Here is a 16,406-nt window from a genome sequence, read left to right as displayed (position 1 = left end):
CTCTTTTTCCATAGGAGACCACGTTCCTTTATTGTGGGAAGTGACATCCTCCACATCTTTTATAACTTACTGATGGCCAGAGTGATTTTCTATGCTGTGGTGTGCTGGGCTGGTAACATCACTTTAAGAGAGGCAAACCGAATCAACAGACTAATTAAAAGGACAAGCTCAGTTATAGGTTAAATTCTACACTCCCCGAAGGTTGGAGATAAGGAGATAATAAAAACAAAACAGTGCCATTATGAATAATGCTCCACATACTCTCTGTGATACTTGCTGTCAACGAATTGCTCTATCTATCTATCTATCTATCTATCTATCTATCTATCTATCTATCTATCTATCTATCTATCTATCTATCTATCTATCTATCTATCTATCTATCTATCTATCTATCTATCTATCTATCTATCTAAGGGTTAAAGAAAGATGACAGCTGCATGCTGCACATACAGTTAGGTCGATAAATATTTGGACAGAGACAACTTTTTTCTAATTTTGGTTCTGTACATTACCACAATGAATTTTAAATGAAACAACTCGGATGCAGTTGAAGTGCAGACTTTCAGCTTTAATTCAGTGGGGTGAACAAAATGATTGCATAAAAATGTGAGGCAACTAAAGCATTTTTTGAACACAATCCCTTCATTTCAGGGGCTCAAAAGTAATTGGACAATTGACTCAAATGCTATTTCATGGGCAGGTGTGGGCAAGTCCGTCGTTATGTCATTATCAATTAAGTAGATAAAAGGCCTGGAGCTGATTTGAGGTGTGGTGCTTGCATGTGGAAGATTTTGCTGTGAACAGACAACATGCGGTCAAAGGAGCTCTCCATGCAGGTGAAAGAAGCCATCCTTAAACTGCAAAAACAGAAAAAACCCATCCGAGAAATTGCTACAATATTATGAGTGGCAAAATCTACAGTTTGAAACATCCTGAGAAAGAAAGCAAGCACTGGTGAACTCAGCAACGCAAAAAGACCTGGACATCCACGGAAGACAACAGTGGTGGATGATCGCAGAATCATTTCCATGGTGAAGAGAAACCCCTTCACAACAGCTAACCAAGTGAACAACACTCTCCAGGTGGTAGGCGTATTGATATCCAAGTCTACCATAAAGAGAAGACTGCATGAAAGTAAATACAGAGGGTGCACTGCAAGGTGCAAGCCACTCATAAGCCTCAAGAATAGAAAGGCTAGATTGTACTTTGCTAAAGAACATCTAAACAAGCCAGCACAGTTCTGGAAAAACATTCTTTGGACAGATGAAACCAAGATTAACCTCTACCAGAATGATGGCAAGAAAAAAGTATGGAGAAGTCGTGGAACAGCTCATTATCCAAAGCATACCACATCATCTGTAAAACTTGGTGGAGGCAGTGTGATGGCTTGGGTGTGCATGGCTGCCAGTGGCACTGGGACACTAGTGTTTATTGATGACGTGACACAGGACAGATGCAGCCGAATGAATTCTGAGGTGTTCAGAGACATACTGTCTGCTCAAATCCAGCTAAATGCAGTCAACTTGATTCATGATACAGATGGACAATGACCCAAAACATACAGCCAAATCAACCCAGGAGTTTATTAAAGCAATGAAGTGGAAAATTCTTGAATGGCCAAGTCAGTCACCTGATCTTAACCCAATTGAGCATGCATTTCACTTGTTGAACATTAAACTTCAGACAGAAAGGCCCACAAAGAAACAGCAACTGAAAGCCGCTGCAGTAAAGGCCTGGCAGAGCATTAAAAAGGAGGAAACCCAGCATCTGGTGATGTCCATGAGTTCAAGACTTCAGGCTGTCATTGCCAGCAAAGGGTTTTCAACCAAGTATTAGAAATGAACATTTTATTTACAGTTATTTAATTTGTCCAATTACTTTTTTGTTTTAAATGAAGGGATTGTGTTATAAAAATGCTTTAGTTGCCTCCCGTTTTTATGCAATCGTTTTGTTCACCCCACTGAATTAAAGCTGAAAGTCTGCACTTCAACTGCATCTGAGTTGTTTCATTTAAAATTCATTGTGGTAATGTACAGAACCAAAATTAGAAAAAAGCTGTCTCTGTCCAAATATTTATGGACCTAACTGTATATTGACATAAAAGACAGGATGCAAGACAGACACGACAGACAAAAGTATATCACAGAAAAGGATGGCCGTTTACTGGCTATTTAGAGTTTTAACTAATCTTAGCATGGATAAACGGCCTTATAATGCTAAATCTTTAAGAATGACATCTGACATTTTGTGGAATTATCACTGATGTTGCTCCAAGTTCTAGTGGAGAATTCTTCTTGTGTTGGAATGCACTGTTTCTCTTTGAGATGTCGTCCTTTGTTTGTGGTGTGTGGTATTTTTCTCAGTTTAGCTGTGTCCTCGCCACATTATTGGTAAAAGCATTAGTCTTTCTGGCATAAAAGTTTAGATGCTGTAGTTCACTTATTGATGTAATGGCTGCTTGTCAGTCTTCTTAGACTGGGTTCAGTCACTAGCTCAGAACTTGGCTTGTCAGAGTAGATCTCAGTTTTCATTTCCACATAGAGGTAGCAGCTCATAAGGTTTTAGGATTCAAAGAGGGTTTCTCAGCTTTCAAACAGAGTTCACGCTAGATATCCCTCCTTTGACATGAGTGCAGCTCTCATGATTGGATTAAAGTCATTTCCAGTTACAGACTGCTTACTCATAGGTGCGTTCTTTTTTTGTCCATCAGAGCTGTCACCTGTTGAATTGAAACTCCTTCTTCGGACTTGGGTGTCCATTTGGCGGCACCTTCTCATCTGTGGGGGTCTGCAGAGATGTCAGTTCAATTCTGATTTACACCTTTGTTATCAGATGAAGTACAGGCCTGAGACTGGCATGGGCTGCAGTTGAGCTATTTCCTTTGGAATGCAAGTGGGGGTTTGGTGCATCTGGATGTCTGCATCCCTGTTAAATATGCTATATTAACAGGCCTTTGTGTTCTGCTAAAAATGTAGCAGAATGGGCAATGTACACTTTATCTTACACTTGTACTGCCCAGAGGGGGTGTGCAGCCAGTTGGCCAAGCTCTCCTGGACTGTGACTGTGGCAGACTTTGTCTTTTATCTTTGCAATGTATCTGCCTGTGGACTCTCCAGAGGTTTACTTTTCCTGGGGATGCTGTTGACTGGAGTTTTTGTTTCCCCTTCTCTATGTCAATTGGCCATAAATCAACAATAATATTAATTGAAAAATATTGTTCGGATCCATTTTAATCAGTTTGGAACTGGTTTATTTTACTGTGTGCTTAAGCAAATCTGTATCTTTGTGTGTATGCATTATGTAATTAGCGAATTGTGAAGTTTGCATTTTACCTTTGAACTCATTGCAGTGCTCTGAGCCTGCGTTCAGTGAAAAGTGTTATAAAAGTAATCTGAATTCAGTTGAACTGTACTGTGTCATCTCATTGAGGTTTCTGAATATGTTTCCTTATTTAACACTATTTGATTTACTAGATTAGGTCTTGTTTGACATTCTAACTTGTTGTTACTGACCATCTCCTTCCTGATAGACTTTTTAGCTACAGTTTCCTCAACAGATGTTAGAACTGCTTAAACGCCAAAATGTACAACTTGCACTCTTCTATCAAGTCTTTCTGGTGTCATGCATTCATGTCGGAATGATTTCCTTACAGGCTCTGTTGTGGTATATAATAACCACCAGGACGAGAGGGAGCTTTATCGGTAACATTGTCATCTCTTTCTCTGTCTCCACAGTGCCAAGAAACTGTCCAGTAAAGGTACAGTAACTGACTCTGCCTTTTCCGGTTCACTATCCATAAAATCCCAAGCATTCTGGAAGGAGGTGTCATTTTTCACAAGAGCTACCTGGCAGGTGGAGTTCCACTACAGATTGGCCTAACTTGTAGATGGCTAGCCAATTGCTTTAAGTTGAATTTTAGCCTTGATTTTGTGGGACACCTATGCTGAAGAGTGTTTACTTTTTTGTTATAATTGTGGACATTAAATGGGTCAACCTTGTTGGCGCTGTAGAATTTTTTGATGATTAATAATCAATAAAACACTGACCCAGGAGGATGCCATAAAAATGTGCGATTTGAAAAATCACCTTTGGCAATACCATTAATTAATCCAATAACTTGGCAAGACTCCTATTTTATTTACCTTACCTTTCTCTCTTGATAAGGTCTATGGCCTTTACACATATCAAGGTAACCGGCACACTCGTTTTAAGAAACAGAACCTTACATCATATTGATAAATACTGGACACACACACACTAGACTGACAAACATATAACTTATAGTCTGGCTGTTTACTGGTATTTAGAGTTCTACTTTATTTTCACACAGATAAATATTTTTTACAGTTCCAAGTCTCTATGGATAATATCTGATGTTGTTTGGAGTTGTTGATGTATTGTTGCTCTGGGCTCAAGTGGAAAATTCCTCTTCATGTGTGGAATTCACTCTTTCTCTTTGCAACATGATCCTTGTCAGAGCTGTGGTGCTGCTTCCTAAGCTTGCCTTCTGCTGTTGTTTGCCACTATAGGGAAAAGGCATTACTCATTCTGGCCCAATTGTTTAGATGCTGAAGTTCCCTACCTGAAGTAATGACTTCTCAGCCTGGTCAGTGTATTGGCACACAGCCTTTTGTGGTTCCCCGAGAGAATCCCCAAGGAATTCAGTGCATGTCCAGCGAATATGCAAGTTCTTACTGACTTGTATTTAGTATTGTTGGAATAGCTTCCAAACCCATGAAAAACTGAATTGGATTAAGTGGGTGTGCAAATGTCATGTGTTAGATTAAATTGAGCAATGATGACACTAGCCTTCAAGAAAACTGAAGAAAAAGACAGATAAAGATGTAATAATTTTTTGTTAGTTTGTTTAAAAGTGTTTTTTATGAACCGTGAATGAACATTAATGTGTAGAACAGCTGATAAAAATCCATAATTAAGCTCAGTCAGTCAGACATTTTCTAACCCACTTTGTCCTAAGCGGGATTTCGCTGGACCCTATCCCTGCTGCAGTGAATATACCCTGGACAGGACGCCAGTCCATCATAGGGCACACACACACCCACACTAAGCACACACTTGGTCCAATTTAGGATCTTCAATTCACCTAACCTGCTTGGCATACATCCCATTGTGGTTTGTGCTTGTTTAAGGATTTAGGATATCAGAGTGGTTAGTAGCATGAAGAAAGATGAGTTCATAATAACATAACAACAAAAAAAGAAAGTTTTTAAAATAAATTGTAAACGGGTTATGCACTTGTAAGGGAAAAGAAAGTACTTGAAACTGCCTTCTTGTTAAACTAGGATATCCTGACTTCATTTGTACCAGTATACTTCAGATTAGAAAATGAAATCATTTATAACATTTAACTTTGTACTTTTTTCTGTGGTAACAGTTTAAACATTTCTAACACCTAGGACTTTTAATATGTTTAACTAGTTTGCAACTTCACATAATACTTCATTGTGAGATGTTTTTCTGGAGTATATCATTCATCTAAATTGGATTGGTGAAAATTAAAATATATTAAAATATGTTATGTAAATGTAACTTAACTGATAAAGAAAGCCTTTCTGTTAGAGTCTTCAGTCTGCCATGATGCTTTGAAGAAGGTACATGGGGGCTCCACCTACAAGTGCAAATAAAGGGCAGCCATGTTCGAGTTTCACATATAATGATGGTTTATGTCTCTTCTTTATTTAGTATTTTCCACAACACACTGAATTTTAAATTGCTCAGAAAACTCCAAATGTATACAAATGTATAAATACCAAGTTACGGTATACACAGAGATTTTCATAAAGAAAGGCATTTTAAAAGAAACATTGAATCACAACACATTTTTATATAGTTGATGGATATGAATTCCACCTGGTGCTGTACTGAACAATGGTTGTGCAATGTAGAGGGATGTGCCTTTTCCTCTCAGAGGACTATTTTGCAAGAACTGTCAGTTAGAACTGAAATTGCTAATCTCATGTGAACTTTGGCTTGATTTTCTTCTTTGTGGTTTCTGCTTGTTTAAGGATGTAATAAATCAGAACACTTATTAGCCTGAGGAAAGACTGGTTTATATTAGTAGTAATTAAAATAAAAAGATTACATTCTTTTAGCAGAGCAGGTGTAACCTCCAGAAAATGTCATTTTTTAAATTCAGAAGAAAGTTTTCTGAAATTCTCGATTGTGCTGGGGAATTCTTTACTTACTGATCTTTGTTAACATTCATTGGTAAATTATTGTCATACAGCAGTGTTTTGAGCAAAAATTCCAAAACGTGCAGGATGGGGTCATTGACAAGCACAGAATGTTCGGCAGGCAGTGGCTCAGAATGGGCAAAGGAGCACTTTACAGGACAGGATTTGTTATACTTTATTCCTGAACACAAATCATTGCCCACTTTTATTACTATGCTTCTAATTTCACAGGAATTTAGATTGAACTTCAAGGACATTATAATATTTTAAGACCTTGCCAACAAATACAGGGTGGAGCATGGAAACGGGAAATTTTCAATTAACGTTCAATGCACGAATAAACACATTACAAAATGCATTTAATGATGAAAAGTATTGTACAGGATATGCAATTAATGATGGTAATCAAAATTACATTCTGACAGCCTGTTGTGGAAATTCTGCATTGCTCGACATAACAAGTGAAGACGAATGCTGGCGATTTCCTCTTCCATCCTCCTTTGTAGTTCAGCAATGGTTGCAGGATGTGAGCGAAACACTTGGCTTTTAAGATGTCCCCACAGAAAAAAATCACAAACAGTGAGATCTGGGGATCTCAGAGGCCATGAAATGTCACCATTCTGTGAAATGACTCGCCTTCCAAGCAATCGTCGAATAGCTGCCGTTGATTGTCGGGCAGTATGCGAAGTGACTCCACCTGGGGATTTCTTTTTTAAGGCTGAACCCATTTCTTCGAAATTACACACATACTGTACTTTGTAATCACATGAGCAGATGGGACACGATCATGATGTCCTAACTGGCAATGACACCGAAATTCCCTTTGGCAGCAGTCACACTATCACCATTCTTCTAAAAGGCTTTCACAGAGAATGTTTGTTGTGCACCACTCCACTTCTCCATTATAACTAATGGCAAGGGGTTTTAAATGAGGTTGCATTGGTCCCAAACAACTGCTGATGCCCCAGAGTAGCCAACACCTAGTTCAAAATTTCCCGTTTCCCTGCACCACCCTGTATTTGCCTATAACTGCAGATTATGTTATATTATCAGAAAAGACACCTTCCTCACTCCACTGTGCATATTTTATTTTACTAATATAATACACCTTAACTTGACAAAAGAAGAATTCCCATCTAGTTACATGAAATACCAAACAAACATTAACAGCGTGTTACGTTTGTGAGGTGATGCTGAAATCTGGGATCTTTTATTGTCAATTTTTCTATTAAAGAAGTTCATAAAGTCTACACTGCTAATGTTTATTGGTATTTTGCATTTTAGTTCTGAATTCCCATTTGTTAGATTATCAACTGCTTTAAACAGCACATGATGATTGTTACTGTTATCTATTTATCTTGAATATTAGTCTTTGTCCATACAGTTTTAAAGACTTGCAACTTTGTTGCTCTTTACTTTAAGAGCTTGAGTATTCTTATTAGACCAGGCTGACTTTATATGCGCTTTACTCACTTTTGTTTTAATGGGAGCCACTATATCCAAAGCCTCTTTCAAAGCTGCATTATATATCTGATCCAAATTGTTCATGCTTGAGGTTCTCAAAATATCCACAAATTTTGATAAAGACTAATCTACATAATCTACATGTTGCACTGTCTTTGTTTTAACTGTAAGTGTATTGGTAAAAGTAAAACCAAATGCAATGTAATTAAGTACTGATCAGAAATAACTACATTTAATGTAGTAATAATTAATTTTTGAATCTCACCTCTGTAAGTAATAATTAGATCTAATGTGTGGTTATTATGAGAGAAGCCATTGGCAAAATCCTGCTGTGTTTAACAAATAAGTTAAGCATTTGCAACAAGTGACAGTTTCCTCACAAAAAGATTAAACAAACAAACAAATAAATAAATAATTACATTACAGTACATGGTAATTATTCCATAGAGCAGGGCATTGTTTAGATGTTTCAATGCTCACAGATCAAAATAAAATAATCCTTTGTTTGACTCATTTGAGTGTACTGAGCGTGAGGGTCACAAGGAGGCCATAGTAGTGCATGGGAATGTGCAAACTCCCAAACAAATGCCCAGTTTCCCCGCCTGATTTCCTGACAATGTTGCTCTTTAAAAATTCCAAATATCACTAAAGAGCGGAAACCCAAACAGCACTCTCAGCAAAGGTTAGATGCCAATACATTTATTTAAAAAAAAAACAAAAATGAAGCCTGTATGGGACATGTTTAGAATGTGTAATCCAATGTTACTGAAAGGAGTCAAACTTTTCATTTCAGATTTCCTACCATAAGTAAGTGACATGCTAAATGTGGAGAAAATATCTGAGATGCCACAAAACCCTGGTAACTTATAAATCTTAAATTCATAAAGCTACAGAACTTCTGTCACTCCTATTGATAAATTTTCCTTTCGACTCTAAAAACATAAAGATCTGTTCACTTAAGAATTTCTTTATTATGCTTGGAAATGTTATTTTCTATCAAAAAATCCATCCATTTTCCAACCCGCTGAATCCGAACACAGGGTCACGGGGGTCTGCTGGAGCCAATCCCAGCCAACACAGGGCACAAGGCAGGAGCCAATCCCGGGCAGGGTGCCAACCCACCACAGCTATCAATAAATCTAACTCTATATTTTCTTTTTTGCAATGGCAATCGATACTTAAAGGGTTATGCCAAAAGGCTAAAACCATAAAAAACTAAACCACTTACTTACAATACAAGCAACAGGAAGCACTGGAGTGCACAGAGGATACCAATAGGTATTGGCTGCCCTTTGATTTTGCCCAGGCAGGCAGTGTGTTGTGGGGTGTAAGGCTTTGGACCTCACACCATAAGGATGACTGTTGGATTCCCACTTCTGCCCACTGCACAGAGTGTCCTTCACTTGTATCATCAATTTTGCACCCATGCCCTGCAATACTTGTTTCAAAGACTGATGTTTACTTGATTATGTTGACCTCCTTTGTAAGATACTTTGGATAAAAGTGTTTGCTTAGCAAAAAAATGTAAATATCAATGTAACCCTGAGCATATATTCTTAGTCTGCCTGTGCTCCAACTGCATCCTGATCTTACAAGTTACCTTTAATAAATAGAACTCAAGCCTACTATAATAATTATGAGCAGTAGATCTTCAAGCATGGCTCTTTTTTAATACACAAATTAAAGAATGCTTTTGTATTTCTGGTCAAACAAGGTCTCCAGTGCAATAAAAGAAAAGTCTGAGGAGATCGTTCAGCATCACAACAAATAGCACCTGCGGTAAGGCTGAGAGAGCTGCTGCACAGGAGAGCAGCATCACAAAGCTACATGTGCACTGCTTAGATGGAGATCTCCAGTAGCTGAGTGGTAGAAATGGCAGCTATGATTCCAGTGACTCAAGCTCAACAACATTTATTTATATAAAACATTCTCATACAAAGAATTTACCTCAAAGTGCTTTATAAGATGTCAAAGAGAAAGTTACAAGAAAAAAAATAAGATTAGGTAAAACTAATAAGAATAGCAAAGAAAAAATACAAGTGATCTTATAAAACATAGATATATAAGTAGTGGAAGAGTAGCATCTTTTATATACAATATCATACTGTAAGTGTCTAAAGATGAGTCCGGTGATAAGGTCAGATGGCCAGGAGGAGAGAAAATACAAGCTTCAGTTAAGTTGGACAAAAATACTAAATTTGGGGTTTAAGGCCTAAAGACCACCTAGACCCACTGGACATTCTACCAAACATAAATGTTATTAAGTCATTTCTCATTGTTTTCAGGCTTTTTCTGAGAGGATTCAATGTAGCAGTGGTAGCGCTGCTGCCTCGCAGTAAGGAGACCTGGGTTCGCTTCCCAGGTCCTCCTTGCGTGGAGTTTGCATGTTCTCCTGATGTCTGCATGGGTTTCCTCTCACAGTCCAAAGCCATTCAGGTTAGGTGCATTGGCGATCCTAACTTGTCCCTAGTGTGTGCTTGGTGTGTGTGTGTCCTGCAGTGGGCTGGCACCCTGCCCAGGGATTTGTTCCTGCCTTGCGCCCTGTATTGCCTGGGATTGGCTCCAGCAGACCCCCGTGACCCTGTGTTAGGATATAGTGGGTTGGATACTTGCCTGATGATGATTCAATGCAGTAGGTCTTGTGGACAACTGGGGAACTTAACCATAACAGGTGGCTGCACAGTGCCTTGGTCAGATGGTGGTGGTGCAAAATACCACCACAGAGAAACTGGTTCAGTTTCTGCTATAGGCAATGTTACAAGGGGTATGTATGGAGACTGTAGATATGGGAAAATTCCTTGCCGGTGACAAGAATGCTATTGGGCACGAGACACAGCAGATGCCAGGGCTATCTTCTACTTAGAGAGAGAGAGAGAAGAGACAGCCTTGGTAGACTGACAGGAGGCCATGAGGCTCCAGGCTGACAGGGTATACTTTTTAAAAGTGAAGTCAAAGAGGACTGGCAGGAAGCCAGTTCTCTGCCACAGAAGAAGCACATATCCTGAGTTGAAGGAATAGAACCATGTTGCTTTTCTAAAGAAATAGACAGAACCTCTATATGGACCTGGTTGTTTAAGGGCTATGAGAGCAGGAACACCAGGGGCTACTATAGGTTCTACTTTAATGTTCCATTAGTCAAAAACCTGGCCTGCTGGTGCCATGACTTTGGAGATCAGCCAGAAATATTCCCAGTGATAGTTTTGAAGTCACTTCATGCCAAAGACTCCACTGAGTTGAGACACAAGAGAAAGTCCTCAGCTCTGTACAGGTACTTTCAAGATCCTCAGTGAGTACCACCAAAAAAACCCAGTTCTGAATGATTCTGACCCAGTGATTCCAGTAGTTTATGTTAGTACCAGGTGCCCCCTTAAAAATCCTCACTGCACATAGCTCCTCTAAGGTTGAAATAATAAAAGAGGCCTTCCACCTTAAAATTAATAATGTGTATGTTGATTTCCACTAGGTTGCTAAAATTGATTTAGCAGAAAGAGAGACACAAGAAAATAACCACTTGGAGAAGATTCAGTGAGACGGGAAGAAAGCTCAAACAGAAGAAAATAATGAAGCAAGAAGGGAACCTTGATAGTAAGAGTGGAAGTCAGAAACACGACAACCTTGGACCAAAAAGTACCTTGGATAGGACATTCCCAAAATATGTGAAGAAAAAAGCATAATTCCATAGATTGATGCAAATGTCATTAATGGTCTTAAGCAAAGAGAGACAAGAGAAAACTGATTGGTTGGAAGATCAAGTGATTGTGTTGAGAGAGAGAGACAGAGAGAGAGAGAGGTGGGGACAGTAAAATGTGAATGCTGGGTAAGGTCTCTGCAAGATTAGGAAGTCCTTAGAAGAAGAACACATGTTCAAGTCTGTATAGGAAGGCACAGTTGAGGAGCAGGGTGATGTTTGGTTACTCTGAGCTCTCCACTTGTTTATTCCTCCCAAGCATGCACAGCAATAACTAAACACACCGTTTATGACACCTTAGCCTCTGGTAGAACTGACAATATTGTTACATATATGACATGTATACTTTAGTAATGCAAAAGGGAAAAGACTGAAAAGGAAAATGGTGCGACTGTGGTATCTTTAGAGCAGCATCTATTGGGATGGAATATAAGAGTGTTTGCTAGCTTGTTAGATGGGGTTCAAAAAGCAAAGTAGAAATTATGACTAAATTATTTCCTTTAAATACACCCATCATTGTTTTCCATTTAGATCCAGATAGTGATGATTTTTTCCCTTTTTTTTCTACTTAATCCTACAAATCAATTTCATATCATGAAATTTTCTTCCACAGCACACTTCTTCAAAAATTGTGTAAAAATGGTCAGTCTGATTATACTCAAGTATTTGTTTTTGACTTCTGTAGTGATGTGAAGTAGCTTTACCCACCAGGACATTTACTAGCAATCACCTAATCCTCAAAAAGTTCTAAAATTGCACAAATCCAACCTCAAGTGACAGGTAAAACATAACATATTTACTTTGAAATTATTCCTTCAACAGAAAATATACCAGCAAGCAGAAGCCAAGTGTAAAAAGAATTAAGTACATTCTGTGATTATGTAATTTGTAGGGCTGGATTTAAAACTAATAAGTTGAAGTAATGTTTTTTATTGGAAGAATTTTAACCTGCCCCTCTTCACAACACTGCTTCAACACATGTAAATCTAAGACCTTGGTAGGTCCTGCCACAGTTTCTCAATGGAGTTGAGGTATTGACTTTGACATGGCCATTTCAATCATTTGATTTTTCTACATTTGTTGGTGTGATTGAGATCATTGCCCCATGGTACGATACAGCTTTGTTCAGTCTTTATATTTTGAACAAATGGCCTCACACTTTCCTGTAGAACAGTCTGGCATAAATGTGACTTCATGTTGGACTTGATTACTCTAAGGCACCCCATATCTTCTGACTACAAAACAGATTCAAATCATCATGCCTCCACCACAGTACTTTGATGGTGGATGAGAGGTTCTCATAGCGAAATGTTTTATTTGGGCTTTTGCCAAATATGATATTATTCATAACAACCCCATAAATCCAGAGAATACTGTCCTAAATCTCTTGTGGTTGATTCAAGTGTAACTTTGTAAATTTGTGCCGTTCTGCAATAAACAATTTTTAGAGAAACAGGCTCTCTACTTGTTACACTTTTTTAAAGCCATTCTTGTTTGGACGTCTTCTGATGTTAGAGGTATGAATTACCATATGCAGATTCTCTGAGCATCAACTGGTGTTAGCTTTGGATGAATTTAATGGGTTGCACCTATAAGGATTGGCAACCGACTTGAATGTTTTCCATTTGTAAATAATATTCTCATTGTATAATGATGGACTTCAGATAGTTTCGAAAGAAATGATAATCCCTATCTACACTGATGAGCAGTAACAACTGCTTCTCTGAGATCATTGCTGATACCATCTGTCCCTGGCATGTTGTTATCAACCCTCTAGACCAAACTCCATAAGGGACAACTTTTATTTTGAGATGTCACCTATTCCTGGTCATTAATTGTTTAAATACACTTTATTAGCAGCACTCATTTTCATTACTTTATAAACTAATATAGCTAATCATGGGTTTCCATCATAACAGTCCTCATTTTTTTTATTTTCTCTATTCTAAAGAAAAATTATTTTCCTATGAAAAGGAGCAATTTTGTTGTGAATAGTACCGGTTTACTGTTGTGACCTCCAGGGGGCACCACTGAGCCTCACATCCAGACACAATCACACCAAGACAGTCATGGATGCAAATAAATGTTTTTTTTATTCACAATACATTTCTTTCTTAACACAGTACTTCCTTTTGCTCCTCTAATTGAATTTTACTTCACTTTTTTGAATCAAGACTGCTTCCTTTTATGACAGACCCGGGAGTACCTCTGGAGCCATGGTCTCACTTTACAGAAGCACTTCCGAGTCATATTGAAGCCTCCCAAAACCAAGGATGTGTATTCTCAATAGCACCCCCCGGCGGCATCTAAGGACTTTGAAACTACAAGTCCTAGACAATGCTGTGGGTATCCAGGCTGAGGCCAAACCAGAGGAGCACTACCCCTATGTCATTTTGGGAGATGAACTGGTCAGAATTCCCCCAATCCATTGTTTGTTTTTATCATGTCTGGAATAGGAATCAATAACCTTCCGAATAGGATATACCTCCTCCCAGGTTGTCCTTCTGTCATGGTCTCCTGGTCAGGTAAGTATTCACCTTTCATCCACCATGGCGCTGTACACATGTTGTTTGGAACTGACAGTACAGCATTGTTTTGCACCACATCTTCACTCAAATCCATGCCACATCGGTGTTACAATATTGGTACAACAATATATTTTTTTCCTCATTATTTGTACATAAAAGGATATCTTTGCCTCTTAAGCTCACAGTAGTTTTGAAATATAATAAAACATAAGGCACCTCAAATTTCTTGGTAAATATTTAATACTTAAAAGTACAATAAAACATCTTACAGATCACATTTTTTAAATGTATTGTCTATTATGAAGCATTTAGGTTCTACTCAACACTGTGAAATAATATACCATATTAGAAAATTGTATAAATATATTTATGTAATGAACTGTTAACAGCTGATATGTGTGTTTGAAAAGAGAAAAAAATTACTACAAATGCATCTGTCCAAGTGCCTTAATTCCTTCCTTCCTCTCCAACATTTTATTTTGTCTAATTCTGACTACTGATTTACTGCCTTTGTATTCTTCCTTATTTTAAATATCTATAAATATCTAACTATGCACAGTACCCATCCATCCACTTTCCAAACATCCTCATTCCAGTTCAGGGTGTTGGGATGCCAGAGCCCATCCTAGCAACATTGGGTGAATAGCAGGGACCACCTGCCTACGGGATGTCAGTCCATCACAGAACACACAACACCCTCACACATATCAGTCCAATTTAATTAACAAAGTATACACATGTCTAGGATCTGGGAGGAAAGTTGAATATCTGGAGAAAAGCTCAGTGGCCTAGTGCAAATAGGCAGTGACCAGACTGGGATATGAAGCAAGAACTCTCAGACTATGAGGCAGCAGCACTAGATATTACACCACTGACCTACACTCAATGTAAACTCTAAATACTAAATGAATTCAGCTCTGTGGGTATGTCCTAATCTTTTCACTTTCATTCAATAAATGGAAAGGGAATAAACAGGTAAACAAAAAGTTGAAAGAAGCATATTGATAATCACAAAGATGACAAAATCTTTAAGTTATTCTATACCCATTGTCATTCCCTGATTTAGCTATTCAGAATAATTTCAACCCAGAGCCCACCCTGGCTAATAATAGTACTAGTCTAGCTATGGACACTCATAACTGCACTAAGATACACCAAGCTGATAGAGTCCAATGGAAAATTCTTTGTGGTCTCCACTTGACCACGAGGACAACTTGAACACTCCACAAAGAACTGACCTCAATTCAGTTCTAAATTAAAGCAAGGAACAATAGGGCAGCATTGTTTATGATACAACACACATACTGAAAAAATATTACTTGACAAAAATAAATTCAAATACACCTCAGTAGGAACATATTACTAAATATATAAAAAAGAATAAATAAATACAGTGATAATTATAAACTAAAGCATTTGCATGTCTAAATTAGTCTGTTCAATCCATTATCCTCTGCTAATGCAATAACTATCAATTCAGAATCACTTTACTTACAGTTGTAGCTGTTTCTGGAATTTTGTCTAATTAAGCTTACTGCATAACAGAGCACAACATTCTACAACCTTACTTAATCCGGTTTGTGATAGTGGTGGGGGGCCACAGAGCATTAAACAGCCCTGGGTGGGTCTTAGTCCATTGCAGCGCCCAATTATGCGCACACCCACACTCTCACAGACATATGGCCAACTGGGCATCAGAACTCTACCTAATGCACGCATCTTTTGGGATCTTGGAAGAAAATCAAAGAACTCAGAGGAAAACAAATGCAAACTCTAACTTACAAACAGATTTTTGGTAATACAATATTTGAATGTTATTAAAATTTCATCATTAAAAGTTATCACATATTTACAAAGCACAGGCACCAGCATTAAAAAGCATAAAATATGGCCAGATATAAGTTAAAAAAGCCAATAGGAAAGTACTGCAGTCCTTTTTTCATTTTGAGTGCCAGTAAATGATCTTATTTAAATATATCATATAAAACAGCTCTTTGTTTATTATGCTTCTGCGACTATATTTAACTTTTTCCTAACATGTTCCTCATCTAATACCATCATTCCACTGTTCCTTTTGTTAATAATTAAGGCAATTAGGCCAAGAACAGAACATAAAATAATTGTGACTAAAGACACAGCTAGGCCCACTGTGAGCTTCCTGTTTTGATTGCTAGTATCAGGATCCCGGCTTTTAGGACTTGGATGATAAATCACTACTTGGGCTATGTTGGATACATCTGAAGAGAGAAGACTTTCATCACGTGAAACAACAGCAAAAAATATGACACTGTTGTTAACTTTTTCTTCCTCTTCCAGGTCAAATAACAGCTGCTCTCTGGATCCCGCTGCCAAGGGAATAATGCTGGAAGTGTTGATCTGGGTAGCATTGTGAAAATTGTCTCTCAGGTGCACTGCTTGCTTGCTCTTTCGTATCTCATACTCTGCCACTGAGAAACACAGATAATACAGAATATCAGAATGAGTTAAATACAGTAGGCCCAAAACCTCAGCTTCATGCATTGACTCATT

General features: G+C 38.1%; 1 protein-coding gene across 18 annotated transcripts in view; it reads right to left on the bottom strand.

Annotated features, from left to right (window-relative positions):
• LOC114659130 (calcium-activated chloride channel regulator 1-like) overlaps nt 1–16,406 on the bottom strand; it is a 257,992-nt gene that overhangs the window by 120,232 nt on the left and 121,354 nt on the right. For 15 of the 18 annotated variants that reach the window (XM_051933064.1, XM_051933063.1, XM_051933065.1 and 12 more), the window contains one exon: nt 14,100–16,324. In XM_051933064.1, the coding sequence (XP_051789024.1) occupies nt 15,879–16,324 (446 nt within the window). In that variant the 3' untranslated portion in view covers nt 14,100–15,878. Of the gene's footprint in view, nt 1–14,099; nt 16,325–16,406 lie in introns of those variants that run through there. The other 3 variants (XR_007936127.1, XR_007936126.1, XR_007936128.1) reach the window with 3 other exon arrangements.

Source organism: Erpetoichthys calabaricus, chromosome 10, assembly GCF_900747795.2.
Source record: "Erpetoichthys calabaricus chromosome 10, fErpCal1.3, whole genome shotgun sequence".
Lineage (NCBI taxonomy): Eukaryota > Metazoa > Chordata > Cladistia > Polypteriformes > Polypteridae > Erpetoichthys > Erpetoichthys calabaricus.
Note: the sequence above shows the minus strand (reverse complement) of the source record. Positions and strands in the feature narration are given on the sequence as shown.